This window comes from Schistocerca cancellata, unplaced genomic scaffold, assembly GCF_023864275.1.
Source record: "Schistocerca cancellata isolate TAMUIC-IGC-003103 unplaced genomic scaffold, iqSchCanc2.1 HiC_scaffold_708, whole genome shotgun sequence".
In the NCBI taxonomy this organism is placed as follows: domain Eukaryota; kingdom Metazoa; phylum Arthropoda; class Insecta; order Orthoptera; family Acrididae; genus Schistocerca; species Schistocerca cancellata.
In genome coordinates, this window is record NW_026046719.1 from 1485438 (window position 1) to 1506143 (window position 20706).

The 20706-nt window shown below is 44.6% G+C and overlaps 1 protein-coding gene across 1 annotated transcript in view; it reads right to left on the reverse strand.

The window, feature by feature from the left end:
* The window catches only part of LOC126140953 (prohormone-2-like), a 268452-nt gene that overhangs the window by 16012 nt on the left and 231734 nt on the right, over window positions 1-20706 (reverse strand). The window contains exon 7 of the mRNA XM_049915240.1: window positions 11752-11859. Coding sequence (XP_049771197.1) covers window positions 11758-11859 — 102 coding nt within the window. The 3' untranslated portion in view covers window positions 11752-11757. The remainder of the gene's footprint in view (window positions 1-11751; window positions 11860-20706) is intronic.

A 20706-nucleotide genomic window follows, 5' to 3' on the forward strand; every position in this document is an offset into this window, starting at 1 on the left:
AGATGGCTGTGCGATAATTCTCGCATTTGTTGGCTCTTGAAATCATCAGAACTGTGTGGATGTTGTTTAGCCGAAAGTCAGATGGTATATCGCCAGTCTCATACAAGGTGTTTCAAAAATGACCGGTATATTTGAAACGGCAATAAAAACTAAACGAGCAGCGATAGAAATACGCCGTTTGTTGCAATATGCTTGGGACAACAGTACATTTTCAGGCGGACAAACTTTCGAAATTACAGTAGTTACAATTTTCAACAACAGATGGCGCTGCAAGTGATGTGAAAGATATAGAAGACAACGCAGTCTGTGGGTGCGCCATTCTGTACGTCGTCTTTCTGCTGTAAGCGTGTGCTGTTCACAACGTGCAAGTGTGCTGTGGACAACATGGTTTATTCCTTAGAACAGAGGATTTTTCTGGTGTTGGAATTCCACCGCCTAGAACACAGTGTTGTTGCAACAAGACGAAGTTTTCAACGGAGGTTTAATGTAACCAAAGGACCGAAAAGCGATACAATAAAGGAGAGTTTACACCTCTATCCATACAAAATTCAAACGCGGCAACCCCTCAGCGCCGCTACCATTGCTTCACGAGAGACATTCGCTAACGATATAGTGCACAGGATTGATGACGGCGATATGCATGTGGACAGCATTTGGTTTACTGACGAAGCTTATTTTTACCTGGACAGCTTCGTCAATAAACAGAACTGGCGCATATGGGGAACCAAAAAGCCCCATGTTGCAGTCCCATCGTCCCTGCATCCTCAAAAAGTACTGGTCTGGGCCGCCATTTCTTCCAAAGGAATCATTGGCCCATTTTTCAGATCCGAAACGATTACTGCATCACGCTATCTGGACATTCTTCGTGAATTTGTGGCGGTACAAACTGCCTTAGACGACACTGCGAACACCTCGTGGTTTATGCAAGATGGTGCCCGGCCACATCGCACGGCCGACGTCTTTAATTTCCTGAATGAATATTTCGATGATCGTGTGATTGCTTTGGGCTATCCGAAACATACAGGAGGCGGCGTGGATTGGCCTCCCTATTCGCCAGACATGAACCCCTGTGACTTCTTTCTGTGGGGACACTTGAAAGACCAGGTGTACTGCCAGAATCCAGAAACAATTGAACAGCTGAAGCAGTACATCTCATCTGCATGTGAAGCCATTCCGCCAGACACGTTGTCAAAGGTTTCGGGTAATTTCATTCAGAGACTACGCCATATTATTGCTACGCATGGTGGATATGTGGAAAATATCGTACTATAGAGTTTCCCAGACCGCAGCGCCATCTGTTGTTGAAAATTGTAACTACTGTAATTTTGAAAGTTTGTCTGCCTGAAAATGTACTGTTGTCCCAAGCATATTGCAACAAACGGTGTAGTTCTATCGCTGCTCGTTTAGTTTGTACTGCCGTTTCAAATATACCGGTCATTTTTGAAACACCCTGTACATTCTACACACCAACGTGAGTAGTCAAAGGGTACAGAACGAAAAAAATTCAAATCACGTTTCTGTTTCACGTGGAGTGTCGGAATTAATTGAACTATCTAAGCTGTATAGCCCTGGGCGCAGAACATTATGGAGTGTGGCTATAAACTCTTCATAACGCACGTGCCAATCGGCCGGTTTACAAGCCACGTTTAGTACCCAGCTGTGAGGTTCACCCGTTCGCTAGTCGCGTAATTCGAGCTTTTAAGACCCTGCCGATCGCGATACGCGCGTCTGACGGGTACGTTAATGTCGACGGCCCCACTTGGTGCTATTCGGGAGGACTAGGCTATCACACAAGCCTCAAGTTGCGCCCTATCAGCGCTCTTGCACGCACTATAATCTGTACAAGGTAATCACTTACACAAAACGCACTTGAGAGACAATATTTTACGAAGAAAGCGTGTCACAACTATCTGCCCTGCATCCTATAAATCGCTATAAATTGCTTCACAAACAAACTTCTTTTGTACTCCGTATTGGAGTTTATTCTCATTGCATTCGTGGGCGGAATAGGAAAGAGTGATTACATGTAGGTCCCTGTGTGTACTGTTATTAGTGAAATACTATTTCCCCGGTCTGTATGGGAACTATAAGTAGGAAAATTTTTTGGAAATTTATGGTGAGATCCTATGTGACCAAACTGCTGAGGTCATCGGTCCCAAAGCTTACACGCTACTTAATGTAGCTTAAACTAACTTACGCTAAGGACAATACACACACACCTATGCCTGAGGGGGGACTCGAACCTCGGGGGGGGGGGGGGGGGGGTGGCGAAGCGCGAATAGGAATATTATAGGAATTACTGAACAAAAACGGTACATTTCATCCCCAAAATGGATTCTTGTGATTTTCTAATTGGATTTTCGCAGTTTCAGAAATGTTTCAAATGGCTCTAAGCACCATGGGACTTAACATCTGAGGTCATCAGTCCCCTAAAACTTAGAACTACGTAAACCTAACTAACCTAAGGACATCACACACATCTATGCCCGAGGCAGGATTCGAACTTGCGACCGTAGCAGCCGCGTGGTTCCGGACTGAAGCACCTAGAACCGCTCGACCACAGCGGCCGGCTCCATTTTTGTAACAGGCAACAAAAACACATCAATGATGGCGCTCTCAAAAATCACGTGACGCTAGAAGTAAGCTAACCGTGATCCCCTTGTTGTAAGATCTTCAGCTCTGATCCTACTGAAATGCTTGCGTTAAAGTGTACAGCGCTAATAATGACTAATCTTTTGTATGACTTCACGCTAGTTGTGCAAAATATCCTATATAGCGAGATGGCACAAAAGTCATGCGATATTTCCTAATATAGTGCAGGACCTCTTTCTGCACGGCGTAGTGCAGCAAATTGACGTGGTATCGACTCAACAAGTCGTTCGAAGTGCCCTGCAGAAATATTGAGTCATGCTGTCTCTATAGCCGGCTATAATTACGAAAGTGTAAAGGATTTTGTGTACGAACTGTCCTCTCGATTATGTCCCATAAATTTTGGATGAGATTCGTGTCAAATGGTTCAAATGGCTCTGAGCACTATGGGACTCAACATCTTAGGTCATAAGTCCCCTAGATCTTAGAACTACTTAAACCTAACTAACCTAACGACATCACACACACCCATGCCCGAGGCAGGATTCGAACCTGCGACCGTAGCAGTCCCGCGGTTCCGGACTGCAGCGCCAGAACCGCTAGATCACCGCGGCCGGCAGATTCGTGTCGGCCGGTGACTAAGTCACTCGCTCGAACTGTCCAGAACGTTCTTCAAACGAACTTGCGAATTGTGGCATGGTGACGTGACATCGTTGTCTGGGAGCATGAAGTCTATGAATGGCTGCAGATGAAGTTGCAGCTGGCCCAGAGGACTCAGTCCATTGCATGCAGCCACTAGCAGCTTGCACAGTGCCTTGCTGACAATCTGCGTCCACGGCTTCGTAGGATCAGCGCCACGCTCGAACCCTACCATCAGGTTTTACCAACTGAAATCGGGACTTATCTGACCGTGCCACGGTTTCCAGCCGTCTACGGTAGAACCGATATCGTCACGAGGTCACGAGAGGCGCTGCAGGCGATGTAGTACTGTTACCAAAAGCACTCGCGTTGGTCGTCCGCTGCCATAGCCCACTAACGCCAAATTTCGCCGCATCGTCCCACTGGATACTCTCGTTGTACGTCCCACACTGATTTCTGTGGTCCTTTCGCACAGTGTAGCTTGTCTGTCAGCACTGACAACTCTGCGCAAACGCCGCTGCTTTTGTTCGTTAAGTCAAGGTCGTCGGCCGCTGCTTGCCTGTGGTGAGAGGTAACGCCTGAAATTTGGTATCGCTGTGGATCTCGGAATATCGAATTCTCTAACGTTTATCTCGGGTATACTACGCACACACATCCACCCACGCACCCCCCCTCCCACCCGCCCACCCACCCACCCACCCACCCACACACACTCACACACACACACACACACACACATACACACACACGGTATCTCGCCCCACGCCTCAGTTCCATCGCACCAATTGTAAGTACAAAAAAATACACGAAATCCAAAAAATGGTTCAAATGGCTCTGAGCACTATGGGACTTAACATCCATGGTCATCAGTCCCCGAGAACTTAGAACAAACCTAACTAACCTAAGGACAGCACACAACACCCAGTCATCACGAGGCAGAGAAAATCCCCACGAAATCCATTTCAGCTGCTGGATTGGATATGGCTACTGGCTTCGGGGGTGTGCAAATGATTTTCCTTACTGAATAACATGTCAACAATAAAAAAATAAACTTCGTTACATTTGCGATGGTCATACGAAGAAACAGTAAATGATCAACTTACAGCGACGTTGTGCGTCTCAGTGTGTAACACCTACAGTTTAGGTCATTCGTAATTTTCAATTTTGAATTAATGATGTTTTATCTGCATTTTGTGCATACTTTGTTACGCATGATAAGACGACATATGGTTCTATAGTCCTCCATGGCAACTGACAATTAGTAGAAGAGCCATGTGTGAGCAGCGTAAATGCAGCGGCCATGTTTACGCAGCACTCGCCGACGTCGACCCAGGGCTTTGAATCGTACCTCCAGGCACAGTACTGTTTTCTTTTGTACCGGTGAACCCACGAGTCTTTATAGTATCGAACTCCCACGTATTAAATAGCTTGAAACATTCGATAACTCAGTTGACTTAATACGGCAAATATTTGACGTTAAGGAAGTAAGCAAGAAAAAGTTTAGAGTAAGTTTGAAATTATGCTTAAAGCTTCTTGGGAGTCGGTAACTGCTTTCATTATGAAATACTGGCTCAATAGGGTCTAGGTAATTTTCGCACCATTTTAAGCTAAAGGTAGTTTTCCACGCATTTCAATGTTTATATGTGAGTGAAAAATTATGGGACTTAACTGCTAAGGTCATCAGTCCCTAAGCTTACACACTACTTAACCTAAATGATCCTAAGGACAAACACACACACCCATGCCCGAGGGAGGACTGGAACCTCCGCCGGGACCAGCCGCACAGTCCATGACTGCAGCGCCTCAGACCGCTCGGCTTCAACGTTTATAATCATTATCTTCTGAATTGTGTGTCGTACCATGATATAATTTTGCAGGTACGTTCAATGTTGTATGTAGATACTGTTCGTCTTGCGAACACAGTTACTACTAAAGAAGTAATCAGTTAAAACCTAATGCCTGGTGCTGAAGTTTGTGAACAGCGAAAAATGTAGTAAGGTATAACCTTTTTATCATTTTGTGTGTGTGTGTGGGGGGGGGGGGGGGAGTATCAGCGGGAAAAAAATATCGTTAACGTTTGAAATCATGTGTAAAGTTTTTTGGAAGTCGCTAAGTGCTCTCGTTCTCAAATATTGGATAAATAAAGTCCAGGTATCCGTGCTGTCAGTTAAGCTGCATCAAGACAAACACACGGTTTCTAACTATTACACTAGTCTCATTGTGTTAAACTTTTAACAGAGGATTATACCTCTTAATGACTAGATTATGACATCATTTTAAATTTTTAAATTCGGTCCGATGTTTAATGTTCATTTTATTGTTTAATGTTTAATTTTTGTATAGCATTTCATTGTTTTGTGAGTGTAACAAGTGTATGCTCATTTCTGCGTACTTGTAGTAATGGAACACCTATGTAACGAAAGTAGATGTGCAGGTTGATTTCACGATAATTTCAGATCCTGCTTTATTCTGAGCCATTCAGATTACTTTCGTAACGGTTAATGTGGTGGAGTAATTTTCTTGTTGATTAGTAAACCACAGTGAAGCGCAAAATTAAGACTTTAGTAGAAAGTTCATCCTTGAAATAGTTTCCTGATGAAACAGTGAGCGAAGAAATTTACTTACTTACAGAATGAATATTACAATTACCTTGTTTCCAAAAAATCGTTTCCCATTTAAAGTGGCGACCTTGATATTACCTTACTACCACTCGTAACAACAGCTCAGTATGACCTAGCAAAACGTTTCAAAAATCTGAATTTTTTTAGATTGTGATATGTTTCAGAGACGAATAAACAACTGGATCCGATTGTCGAAACAAAATCACGGTCAAAATTCAGTAAAATAATGCAACGCGACTAGTGAGGTGGTGTTATGCCTCGCAGAACAAAACTAATTTAGCTGCAAGAAGCCAGACTTCACGCAGCCACACACAGTTTGACACATTCTAGATGTGCCAAAGACAGGGAGACTGGCACCTGAAACCGGCAGTTAAATAAATTTTGCAGTGCTACTGGTGCTTTGTACAACATTACTGAAACCGTAACTGGAGAGAACTTACAAAGGCTTGAGACTTACTGCTTGGAAAAATACGTGGGAGATTACTGTGTTAAGGAAACATTTGTTAAAGACATCTGTCCAAAGAGACACAGTTGGTATGGTTTTTACATGGCCGTAATGCAGTACTGTGAGCGAAAGTCCGGCTATCTCCGATTATGCGGGTGTGTGTTAGTGACACCATTAAGCTTGGGCAATTGCATGATCTTCGAGAGGTTTTCCGTCTGGCTAAGGAATGTATGAAATGGATTCCCTGCTTACATGCCATGCACCAAATAATCACTATATTAACCCCTGTTAGTTGGCTCATATGGACATTCTATGCACCTAAAGATCGAACTTTTGTCCTGAAACCTGTCTGCGCTTTCCTTTTAGCGGAAAACTAAAATTTCATGGATGTTATCAATCAGGAATAATATACATAACGGCTGTGGATGTCCTATCAAGAGAAAAAAATACTAAAATAGTTGAGTCACGTGTATAAAATGCACGATAAACAGTATAGGCAAGAAGAGAATGAGATGCAATAGATTAAAACTGAAAATTAGATGAGTAGATCGTGTAACAAATCAGGAGATGATCCGTTTAAACGAGAAGAAAAGAAATGTTTGGCAAAACTTGGCTAAAAGAAGGGATAGATTGATAAAACACATTCTGAAGCATCGAAGAATAGTTAATTTGGTAACGATTTAAGTGCAGGGGATAAAAATTATGAACACAAGTTCAAACAGAAGTAGGGTGCAATAGTTATGGTCCTAGCATGGTCCCAAATTGGGACCATGCTAGGGAGTGTAAAGGACGACCTGGGGATACGTAAACCAGGCATTTACAACATCCTGTGCCAGTGTGGAAAGTCATACATTGGCCAGACAACCAGGGTGGTGGACGTCAGGTGCAAAGAACACCAGAGGCACACCAGACTCGGACAGGCAACAAAATCTGCCATAGTGGAGCACTGTCTGGAGCTCGGCCACTCAATGGACTACAACAACACCAAAATTGTGACACAGACGCCAAGATTTTGGGACAGTGTCATAAAGGAGGCCATCGAGATCAAGGTCACAGGCAACCTAATAAACCGAGACAGAGGTTACCAGCTCAGCTCGGCGTGGAGTCCGGCTCTGGAGCTTATCAGGGCTCAACGAAATGAACCAACAAACTCCTCAAGAAGTAGTAACACTGCAGGAGTAGCGCCAGGCAGGTGCGGACCGCCAACGCAACTCCCGACGCAGGACGGGCCTCTGACAGCCGCCACGACCGCAGATGATGGACGAGCCGAGCACGGACGACCGTCGGAGCACCAGGGAAGTGCCAACAGAACAGGATCAGCGCCAGACGGGCGCGGACCGCGAATGGAGCGCCCAACAAAGGACAGACCTCAGAGAGCTGCCACAGATGGAGACCAAGTCGGGCGCGGACGTCCGAGGGAGCACCGGGGAAGAAACAACACCTTACAAGCAGCGTCAGGCGGGCGCGGACGGCAAAGGGAGCACCCAGCGCCCTCTGGGCATAAATACTGGACAAGATCCTCCAACACGGCAGTGTCAGGTAGCACCTGAAGAAGGCAACGAGTTACGTGGCCGAAATATTGTGCCAGAGCGACACAAACATCCGGCAGTAGACCCGATTGTTCGACATGTCACCTTTTTGTTTATTTGCAGCTGCATGTCTGCACCCCTGGTACACATTGAAATCACCACCCCACAGTTCCGAAGTACGCCGGCAGAGGAGCTGTAACAAAACAGCCGATGTCTGCAATAATCCATGCATCCGCTGAATCCAGATGACTTCTTTAGCTGCCTCATTACCATGGACGAGTGTTGGGTGTATCACTGTTCTGGTATCGTCCAGAGATCGTGGTGCTACACCAAAGTCGGAAACTTGAATCGACACCACAGACATTAGCGAGAGCTCGCTGCAATCCGCAACAACCAATGGAAGGCACTCCCGAAAACCACGCCTCCTTCCCAGAGTAGCAGCGCCCTTACAATGAGGTCAGTATAGTGTCGAGCATGCAAGAGTTGAGTCCACTTTGTGATCTCATCTCGTGGAGTCAACATCATAGTGTAGGAACTACGAGTTGTTACAATTTCTGATGAAGTGTACTTTAATGAATGTTGCGTTTTACACTGCAAGGGAGGAGTCTGTTAATTAGTGCATCAAGGAATGCTTCGCTAGTCCATGACAGTTGTAAATTGTACAGTACTCCTGTGGCAAAGAAGTGTGTCAAAGTTAAGTGAATCTTTTATAAATTTATGTAATAAAGTGGACTAATGTTTCATGTGTTCTAGTTAGATGAGCCTTCTCCAGAAGCAATCAAAGAACCCACAGCCATGGCCAGACGAAAGTACAGTGACGGAAAAAAGCAACACAACGTCAAGAAAGAGTTGTGTGAGATAAACTAAAGTTGGTGGGCGTGTTACTACATCTGAAAGATGATGTCTATTCAAATTTCGCTCCAGACGCATACGAATGGCGCTAGTAGCGCCACTATGGTGATGCAAATCAGGTTTGCTTTAAATACAGGCTGTAACGACCGTGAGCGTTCTTTACCTTTGAGACTGTACGTGGTGAGTTGATGGGAGCAGCTGGATGTTCCTTCTGCTGTATTGCAGAAAGATTTAGCAGGAAAGTAGCCACTGTACATTATTGCTGTCAGCGGTGGTCACGTGTATGTACAGTCCTAAGAAGATCGGGCTCTGGACGGCCATGTGGCACTACCGAGAGGGAAGATCATCGTGCTCAGCATACGGCTGTGATGCATACTGCATCTACAGTAGCAGTTTGAGCTGCAGTTGGCACCACAGTGGCGCAACGGACTGTTACAAATCAGTTACTTCAAGGACGCATCCGAACCAGAATCCCTGTAGCGTGCGTTCCACTAACCCTAAACGACAACCGTTGGCGACTTTACACGCGTTAAGCGAGAGCTCACTGGACGAGAGGGCGGAAGTTAGTTGTGTTTTCTAATGAAAGCTGGTTCTGCGTAGGTGCACAATGATGGCCGTGTGTTATGTATTGGCTATAAGAAGGCCAGTTGAGTGCCTGCATCCAATCTGTTTGCGTGCCAGACACACTGAACCTACACCTGGAGCTACGGTCTGGGGTGCGACTTCATATGACACACATCCTGACTGCATAATTGTACGTCAGTCTGATGATTCAACCCGTTGTGCTGCCATTCATGAACAGCAGCATTCCAGGGGATGTTTTTCAACAGGATAACGCTCGCCCACGTACCGATGTTATAACACAAAATGAAATGAGTGTACAGCATTGTGGGCCGGGAGTCCACCATTCGGGTAAGGGCAAGTACTTATTACAGTCGACGCCACATTGGGCGACTTGCGCGTCGGAGATGGGGATGAAATGATGATGAGGACAACACAACACCCAGTCCCTGAGCGGAGAAAATCTCCTACCCCAGCCGGGAATCGAACCCGGGACCCTTGGCGTGGCATTCCGCCGCACTGACCACTCAGCCAACGGGGGCGGACTATAACCCAAAATTCTCTACAGAGTGTGGACATGTTGCCTTGGCCTTCTTGACCACCAGTTCTGTCTCCAATGAAGCACTTACGAGTTATCATCGGACAACATCTCCAGCGTCACTCACAAACAGCACTAACCGTCCCTCTGTCGACCGACCTAGTGCAACAGACATGGAATTCCATCCCAGAAACTGACATCCAGCTCCTGTACAATACAATGCATGCACACGTGCATGCTTACATTCAACGTTCTGGCGGTTACACCGGTCATTAATGTACCAGTATTTTGCATTTGTAATGGATTATCTCGCGCTTACATTAACCTCCGCTCCTGCAATGTTAGTCACTTAAATACCGGGTGATCAAAAAGTCAGTATAAATTTGAAAACTTAATAAACCACGGAATAATGTAAATAGAGAGGTATGGTATGACATGGGGTTTAATTAGAACAAAAAAAAAACCAAAGTTCACAAAATGACGCGTGAAAGATCTCTTGTGCGCGTCGTTTGGTGATGATCGTGTGCTCAGCCGCCACTTTCGTCATGCTTGGCCTTCCAGGTCCCCAGACCTCAGTCCGTGCGATCATTGGCTTTGGAGTTACCTGAAGTCGCAAGTGTATCGTGATCGACCGACATGCTGAAAGACAACATCCGACGCCAATGCCTCACCATAACTCCGGACATGCTTAACAGTGCTGTTCACAACATTATTCCTCGACTACAGCTATTGTTGAGGAATGATGGTGGACTATTGAGCATTTCCTATAAAGAACATCATCTTTGCTTTGTCTTACTTTGTTATGCTAATTATTGCTATTCTGATCAGATGAAGTCCCATCTGTCGGACATTTTTTGAACGTTTGTATTTTTTTTGGCTCTAATAAAACCCTATGTTATTCTAAGGATGTGTGTCAATTTATACCTCTCTATCTACATTATTCCATGATTGATTCAGTTTTCAAATTTATACGGACTTTTTTGATCACCCGGTATGTTACCTAGACAAATTTATTCCCGAAATTTCGTTACCCTACATTAATTATTTTTTGGTGTTGCGATTAGTTGTCAGTCAATGTAATCTTCTCACAACAACTATGACATCGAGGCGAGGGAGCAAGACAGTCAGTCGTCCACAGCTCGTGGTCTCGCGGTAGCGTTCTCGCTTCCCGAGCACGGGGTCCCGGGTTCGATTCCCGGCGGGGTCGGGGATTTTCACCTGGCTCGAGATGACTGGGTGCTTGTATTGTCCTCATCATTTCATCATCATTCGTGAAAGTGCCGAGATTGGGCTGAGAACAGGTTAGGAATTTGTATGGGCGCTGATAACCGCGCAGTTGAACGCCCCACAAACCAAACATCATCGTCCAAGACAGTCAGTGGAAACATGTGGAGTCACCTCTGCCGAAAAAGGGAAGAGGCTGAGTGTCTTTTGCGATTACTATAGTGTGATGCTACCAGTTATGGTTGTAAGGGGCAAACCGTCACAGCTGTATAGTATTGAAACCTCTGGACAGGGTTTCAGGGGGCTATCAAGATTAAGCATAGTGTGAAACTGCCCAAGTGGGTGATTCTGCTCCAAGATATCGCCTCAGCTCTTTCTGCCCAAGACGTGCTGCTGCTTTGGGCTATCAGACGCCTCACACCTGTATTCTACTGCTATGGCTCCCAATGACGACGTCTTCTTTACTTGAATGAAGAAAACATCCAGATCGGCGATGAGGCGATTTCCGAAGTGGATTGTTTCCTGGAAAGCCAAGATATAGTCTTCTGCAACCAAATTCTCTGACAAGCTGCCCGCCATTGGGAAAAATATACAGAGGAGCACTGACACCACCACCAAGTTTTACAGTCGGAGCCGTACCTTTTCCAAAGTCTTCATTAAAACTTTGTGACCAACTCTCGTCCGTAAGGAAGGAATTGTTAGACAGTGACATTAGCAGTACTAGCTGTAAGTTGTGTTTGATGTCGAACCCACCTGGGTTTAGACTGCCACCCGGTGGAAAAGAGGGATCTGCTGGTCACGGTGGGACGGGCCCAGCAGCTGCGCCAGGTAGTGGATGTCCCCGCGGGCCGGCTGAGTAACCTGCAACAGGCGGAGCCGCGTTACACCACGGTTAAAAGAGCTCGCCTAAAACACAGCCGATGGGAAGGCGATGCAAGCGTATCATTTACAGTAGTCTTACTTATTACTTTAACATGCAGATACGTCTTTGCTCATGATCTCTCATCAGTTACACTGCCAGAAGCAGAGTTCGTTTTGTTTGCAGATGACACAAGTATTGCAATAAATAGCATGTCGAGTGTAGTTCTAGGAAGATCTGCTAATGATATTTTCATGGATATTGATAAATGGTTCAAAGCCAACTCACTGACATTAAACTTCGAAAAGTCTCACTATATGCAATTCAGAACCTGTAAGAGGTTTCCATCCAGCATATGCATAAAGTATGAAGAAGAGCAGATAGAAGAGGTTGACAGTCTTAAATTCCTGGGATTACAACTTGATAAGAAATTCACCACAGAGCTGCAGAAACGCCTTAACAAATCTGTATTTGCAATTCGAGTGTTAGCAGATATAGGGGACATAAAAATGAAAAAGCTTGCATACTTTGCCTACTTTCATTCCATAATGTCATATAGTATAATATTTTGAGGTAACTCTTCAAGTCAAACAAAAGTTTTCAGAGTCCAAAAGCGTGTAATACATATTATTTGTGGAGTAAATTCACGGACGTCCTGTAGAAACCTCATCAAAGAACTGGGTATACTAACTACTGCCTCTTAGTATATTTACTCCTTAATGAAATTTGTCCTAAATAATATCTCTCTTTTTCCAACAAACAGCTCAGTTCATACATACAATACCAGGAACAAAAATGATCTGCACAAGGACTTAAAAGTACTTACTTTAGTTCAAAAAGAGGTCCACTACTCAGGAACACTCATCTTCAATAATTTGCCAGCAAACATAAAAAGTTTAGTTACAAATAAAGATCAGTTTAAAAGGAGCCTGAAAGATTTACTAGTGACCAACTCCTTCTACTCCAATGACGAATTTTTTAATAGAAACAAATGATGTATTGTATATATTCATACTATTAGTATTGTTATTTCTGCTTAAAAAATTGACATGTTCCACATCCACGAGGATCTCCTCAGCACGGATCTATGGAACGAAAAACTAATCTAATCTAATGCTGCCGCAGAACGTGATGAGATGGTGTAATTTGGCCAGCACCAGTTTGGGTTCCAGGAAATGCAGAACACGCCAGGCAGTGCTGACCCTACAACATACTTGGAGCAAGGACGGACAGGGAATCGGCTCACGTGCAGTTCTTTTGCAAGCGCGCCAGATCTCTCTCGCCCGAGTGCACACTTCCCCTTCTACCATGCCATGCTGTCCTAGCCGGAAGTGGGGGGAGGGTGAACTTCAAAAGCACTGCATGTGGCACGCGGCTTTGTTTCATATTTCTCAACAACACGGATCACAAACAAAACAAACTTCGCATTTTCTTTAACGCCCTGGAACGAGTTGTCGCTTGAAAGCCCACTACTGTTGAATTTCTAAAGGAAAAAGGAAAACATGAAGCAAAATTAGAAGACCCGGATTGAATTTTAAAGAGAGTTGTCTACAGACTGCCGTCAGTAAGACATTGCAAGCTGAGAAGCAACGTATTTCTAATTTGATGGCGAAGTGGATGCATCTAAAAACAAAATGGCATTGTGGAAGGAACAGTTTGTGACCATGAACACCATTCATACTTAACGTACGGAACTATGAATACCGTACAAATCGTCTGTTCATGATTATAATTTCTAGCTCTTCCGTCACTAGCTAAATCTTTTAGGAAACTTGCGGTACTCCTCGATTATGCGGTTACATAATACACTGTAAGACGGAAAGAAACGACGCACCACGAAGAAATCTGAATGAGACAGAAGACATTAGATGTAATGTACATACACTGACAAACAAATGATTACAATTTCAGAAAAATTGTATGATGTATTCAAGAGAAAGACCTTCACAAATTGAGCAAGTCAATAAAGATTTCGTCGGGCTCTTCAAGCAGTTTGGGTTTCTGAAGATCTAACGCACCAAATGGACAGAATTAGGCACGATATTCCTCAGGAGGACATTAAACAACTCTATCAATCAATGTCAAGCCCAATAACTGCTTGCATAAGGCCCAGAGGTGGACTTGCTCAATTTCTGAAGCTTTTTCACTTGAATAACTCGTGTAAGTTTTGTGAAATTGTAATGTTTACGGTCCCAATCGGATAATTTTCTTCGTGGTGTGCTTTTATTTTTTATTATTATTTTTTTTGTCTTAGAAAGTAGATATTGAAAATTCTCGTTCTTCTCCTCTGTGCTTCCCATTCATTTTAAAAATATTACTACAATAGATCGCTACACTGCTTCTTTCTGTGCGAACAGTCGCTGCACCTATCAACTTCCTTTATACTGTGAGCAGATAGCGGAACATCAATACCGCTTACATCACGATTCTGCCGAGATGAAGGAAGTCCTGCAGATCAAAACAAGCCACACCAAACGCCTGGAAGGAAGTGTCGCACCGCACTGCTAAATGAAATGCTGTACCGAGTGTGGTGTCACCGCCAGACACCACACTTGCTAGTTGGTAGCCTTTCAATCGGCCGCGGTCCGCTAGTACTCGTATACGACGGACCCGCGTGTCGCCACTGTCAGTGATTGCAGACCGAGCGTCGCCATACGGCAGGTCTAGTGAGACGTACTATCACTCGCCCCAGTTGCACAGCCGACTTTGCTAGCGATGCTACATTGACAAATACGCTCTCATTTGCCGAGACGATAGTTAGCATAGCCTTCAGCTACGTCATTTGCTACGACCTAGCAAGGCGCCACAGCATTTGATAATTAATTTTGTGAAGCCTGTACAGTAACGAGAGATGTTCACCAATTGTGGAGTAATTAAGTATTCTACCAGTTACTCTTGTTTTGCTAGTCTTATTTCTCTGACCTGTTCCAGACCTCACGCCAGCCTGCGTGAGCTTAATCGCGTGCCTTTCGGCTTCCTCCAAACTCCGTGAATTGGCTCCTGCCAAATCACAACACCGAGAAGGAACGAACAAAGCCGAGACGTACCGAGTAATGCCGAGACATGCTGAGATCTCGGACCGCACATGGGCAGCGCGTTGCGCATACATGGTTTAGCATGCCTTCGCCGACACTGCCTTAGAAGACCGGGTGAAGAAAGGCAAACATACATTTACAGCATTTTTAGATCTAGGCAAACCTTTTGACAATGTCAGCTGAATACTCCCTTTGAAATTCTGAAGGAAGCAGGCACAAAATACAGGGTGAGGAGGTGGGGCGAAAGATTGTATACACTTGTGCAGAAACCAAATTGCAACTATACTAGTCGAAGGACATGAAAAGGAAACAATGTTTGAGAAGGGAAAGTGACAGGGTAATATATTCATGATGTTATTGAATGTCTACACTGATCAAGCAGCAAAGTCAATCAGGAACAAATTTGGAAACTGAATAAATGTTCAGTGAGAAGAAATAAAACTTTGAAATTCGCTGACTACATTATAATTACGTCAGAGACGGCAAGGGACTTGAAAGAGCAGGCGAGAAAATGGATAGTGGCTTGAAAAGAGGTTATAACAAGAATATCAACGAAAGCGAAACGAGGGTGAAGCACTGTCGTCAGATTAAATCAGATGATGCTGAGAGTATTGGGTTAGGAAATGAGACTTTAAAAGTGGGTGTTGAGTTTTGCTACTTGGGCACCAAAATAACAGATGATAGGCGAAGTAGAGGAGATAGAAAATGCAGACTGGCAATAGCAAGAAAACTATTTCTGAAAAAAAAGCAATTAATAAGGGATGATGACAGTAAACAGTTTAAAATGGATTTAAATTGCAGTAGTTATTCGGAGATGAAGAGGTTTACCGAGGCCAGAATAACGTAGAGAACTACATTAAAGCAGTCTTCGGACTGAATACCAGAACGACAACGTTAATGAAGGGACCATCGAGGAATTTCAACGATACTTTTTTAAAGCCATGCAAGTTCGGTCGCGCTCTCTCTGGAAGGTATTCTATTGAAACCCACTGAACGTGTTCCTCTAGGAACAACTCAGGAGTTCGTTATAAGATAACATAGAGTTGAGGTAAGTACGTAGTGGCCGAAACAAAAGCGGGCCAAAAGTTTAATCCACTGTGGCTCAAGTGACAGAAGATGAAAGAATGCATCAATGCTGTCTGCAAGACGCTGTAACAGCTCATATTGTACATTCAACCTCGGCAAGAGTTCTGCGTCCAAACACTCGTACACCCTTCGCAAGCCACAGTGTACTGCATCGCAGGTGTACATCTTACCAATGCTAGCGATTTTCCGTCCGATTTCTTTCGCTTTATGAGCGAAAGAAGAAGATCGTCTATATCCCAAGATTCAAGGTTCAAGAATGGAATTAAAATTCAAGGCGAAACGATATCAATCATAAGAGTCGCTGATGGCATTGCTACCCTCAGTGAAGTGGGGAAGAATTACAGAACTGAGTGGAGTGAACAGTCTAATGAGTACAGAATTTGGACTGAGAGTAAATTGAAGAAAGACGAAAGTAATGAGAAGTAGCAGAAATGAGAACAGCGAGTAACTTAGCGTCAGAATTGGGAATCACTAAGTAGACGAAGTTAAAGGAGTCTTCTGCAGCAAAATAGCCTATGGCGGACGGAGCAAAGAGGACGTGAAAGGCAGGCGTGAAGTGGCAAAGGGGGCATTCCTGGTCAAGAGGTCTAGAAGCATCAAACATAGACCTTAATTTGAGGAAGAAATGTCTGATAATGTATGTTTGGAGGACAGTATTGTATGGTAGTAACACGTGGGCTGTGGGAAAACCAAAATACCAGAGAATCGAAGAATTTGAGATGTGGTGATGCGGAAGACTGTTGAAAATTAGGTGGACTGATAAGGTAAGGGATAAGGAGGTTCTCCGTAGAATAGGAGAGGAAAGGAATATATGGGAAACTCTGATAAGAAGAAGGCACAGGATAATGGGACATTCGCTAAGACATCAAGGAATAGGTTCCGTGATACTAGGGTGAGCTGTAGAAGAAGACAGTGATTAGAACACATCCAGCAAATAACTGAAGACTAGGGTGACAAGCGCAAAAAAAGTCTCAAGTTATATGCCAGAATCTATCGTATCTTGAATTTTGGAAGGTAGGAGACGAGGTGAAATGGTATTTCTAGTACGTTTCCAGGCTGTCGCGGATGCTAACATAAACATAGTAAGCAGATAACAAATGTTACCCTCGGATGTGGAAATTAAAATGTGCTCCTTTCAATGGTTCATTCACTATTTCTCTTCCGCATGTCATAAATATTTCCACAAAGTTTCATTGACCGTTACAATCTAGCAGCGCGCGTCTAATTCGTTCGATGTCCGTTTCCATGCCCGCTTGATAAGGAGTCCAGAGACTGGAGCACGGGTCGCGGTAGCTATTTGCGTTACAGATGCACTGCTTCTTCATGACGTGTTCCGTGAGTTAATGTTTCTTCCTGTTACGTATTTTTAACTGTGGGGCAAGTTGGAAAATTCGCTATACTGCGATAATGCCGACACATTGGAAGAGCCGCGGCAGAAAATGAAAATTCTGTTGCTACCGTCACTCAAGCAGAGAAGCTTCGCGTATCCCACAGTCTGATAAATAGCCAACTGCGCTGCATCTACGCCAACGGATTCTGTTAAGAGCATTTCACCAGTTCGTGAACTGGGGTGACTTTTTTCGTGACAGATTTGCAAATATTTTTCGTGCCGGCTTTAGTTTGTCACCCTGTGTAAGAAGATTTCAAGCTGCGTCAGTCTCATTCCCTTATTTTTTCGGCAAATATTTCATGGCCAGTTCCTGCACTTCGAGGCCCAAATAGTCGTGTAAACAGGAATTTTGCACACAAAAACAACTGATCCCAAGTCCTTTGGTTTACTGCAGTTTTAACTCCACAGTGGAGCTGTAGCATACAACTTTCGTGTACACGACATTACGAGCTCGTAAAGTGCTTACAAATGTTCGGAAGCGGAATCTATGTCTTCTTTGCCCGTTCCCGATACGAAAGCGTAAGCCGCAAACAGAGCAAGAACCGCCGTTAGCTGCCCACTGAAGGTGAACCAACAGCAAGAGCTAGACAGTCTCAAAACAAAGCTGGGTCGTTATAGTCGCAGTGAATGATGGTACTTGGGGGGGGGGGGGGGCACTCGAGTTTTATCGCTCTATGCTTCTAGGATTTGAGGTTCCAGAAAAACTTTCGCTGTATTTCTCACTTTCAGAGGAGAGTGACCGCTCAAGTGGATCGTTTTCAGTAGTGGAAGATAAAGTATATTACAAGTACAGTATCTCTTGTCTACTACCTGTGTAGGAAGTAGAAAAGCAGACAGGTTAACGTAATTCTACGTTGGTACATCGACTATTTGGGGCGCAGTTGTCAGGGGAGGCAATAACGGTACCAAGGCAAAGTTGTTCGGTACCTGCATGTTCCAATTGTCTGTCGGCACTCCGTAGATTGTCTATCCCTGAAAAAAGGACTGTAGCATGATGTATTTTTCCCGAGAGCTATTTTTCGTGTAGCAGTTGATGCATCTCTTTAGTTCTTTCCCACAATGGAAGGCCCAGACTCCACGTGCGACAATTGATTTGGATAGTTCGCAGGTGTTTTGTGTTAGAAGCGAACATCGTCCTCCCATACTACACTCCCGTAGAGGAAGGTAGGTTGTACTGTGACATTATATAATTTCGTCTTGCGGCTAAGATCTTTGCTGAGGAATTACGGCATTAATGGCCTGTCAATCTTAAGCGTTGTCGTTTTCGCTGAACAAGGAATCCGTTCATCGTAGATAGATAGTTCCGTATACAGTAGCGGTCGCTTCTTGGTAAACAGCACTACTGATAGCTATTTTATTCTGCTGCGCCCAGGTTTTGAGGAGATCTAGTTGTGTCCGCATGCGTAAATCATCTGTGGGATACTGTGGCCAGTTATTAAAACGCGGTATCGCCCGCATACAAACTTGTCGATACGCCTCGTTCTAATAGCAAATCGTTTGGATAAATTTGAAAACCAAGGGGGACAAGACGGAGCCCTGAGGGATTGCAGCAGTGGGACTTTTCATTGCAAATTTTTTGCCCTGTATCTGGACGAAAAGTTGCCTGTCATGCAAGTAGCTATCCAAAAGTTTAAGGTAAAGAGTCCTCTATTGCAGTACTCAGCAACAGCTTCTCTAAGAATTTATGACGCCAACTTCATCATAATTATTTTCTAAATCAGTAAAGGCTCCTATCGTCGAATAAAAGTTGTTGAAGTTCGTCCACACAGATTACATTATCCGGAGAAATTGGAGCTCCCTCGACAGTCTTGCCTGAAAACCAAATTGTTCCGATCAGATAAAGTTATGTTGTCCCAATCGATCCGTTATCCTGTTGATGGGGGACCGTTACAATATCTTCGCCAGCGTCGGCAGTAAACTGATCGGACGGTAATAATATTATCGGTTAATGAATTGTCTTTCAGAGGTTTCGGAACAGGAGCGACTTTCGCTAATTTCTACGCCTGAGGGACGTAGATGAGTGAAAGACAACTATTAATGATTCTAGTCACTTATACGACAGGTTTACAGGGCATGTATTTCAGTTACATTATCCCAAAAAATCCTGTCCAGGTGAGTTGTTCTTCCTCTCAATGATGACCTTTTTTATTTCTTGTGGTGTCCTGAGCAATGGTCGATCCTAGAGTGGTCTGCGTTGAAAGTCGGCTACTACGCTCATGCTCATAAATTAACAATAATGCTGATACATGGTGAAACAACGCTCTGGTGGGCGGTTTGAGGGTTTAAATCACCTTGGGGTATGACCATGCGGTGCATTTGACCTGCGGTCGTCGCACGGTGGCGCTGGCAGTAGTCCACATACGCAGAGGTGTATTGGTGCATGTCAGAGTACGGTGCAGCGATTAAGTCTGCAGACGTTTTCAGCCGTACTAATGGTGACCGTGTGTTGAAAATTGGAACAGTTGTCTCCAGACACACAGTCTACAGACGACTGAACAGACATGGTTTATTCGCCCAGAGACGTGCAAGGTGCGTTCCACTAACCCCTGATCACAGGAGAGCCCGTAAAGCCTGGTGTCAAGAACACAGTACATGGTCATTGGAACAGTGGTCCCAGGTTGTGAACAATGATTCTCAGGCCTGAACCAGATACCAACCCCTTAATGCCCTTGAAAGGGACGTGTATGGAGGTCGTGGTTTGATGGTGTGGGGTGGGATTATGATTGGTGCACGTACACCCCTGCATGCCTTTGACAGAGGAACTGTAACGGGTCAGGTGTATCGGGATGTCATTTTGCACCAGTACGTCCGCCTTTTCAGGTGTGCAGTAGGTCCCACCTTCCTCCTGATGGACGATAACGCACGGCCCCACCGAGCTGCCATCGTGGAAGAGTACCTTCAAGCAGAAGATATCAGGCGAATGAAGTGGCCTGCCTGTTCTCCAGACCTAAGCCCCATCGAACATGTCTGGGATGTTCTCGGTCAACGTATCGCTGCACGTCTTCGAACCCATAGGACACTTCAGGAGCTCCGACAGGCACTGGTCCAAGAATGGGAGGTTATACCCCAGCAGCTGCTCGACTACCTGATCCAGTGTATGCCAACCCGTTGTGCGACCTGTGTACGTGTGCATGGTGATCACATCCCTTATTGAAGTCGGGGTACACGGGCAGGAAACAGTGGCGTTTTGTAGCACATGTGTTTCGGGACGGTTTTCTCAACTTATCACCAATACCGTGGACTTACAGATCTGTGTCGTGTGTGTTCCCTATGTGCCTATGCTATTAGCGCCAGTTTTGTGTAGTGCCACGTTGTGTGGCACCACATTCTGCAATTAT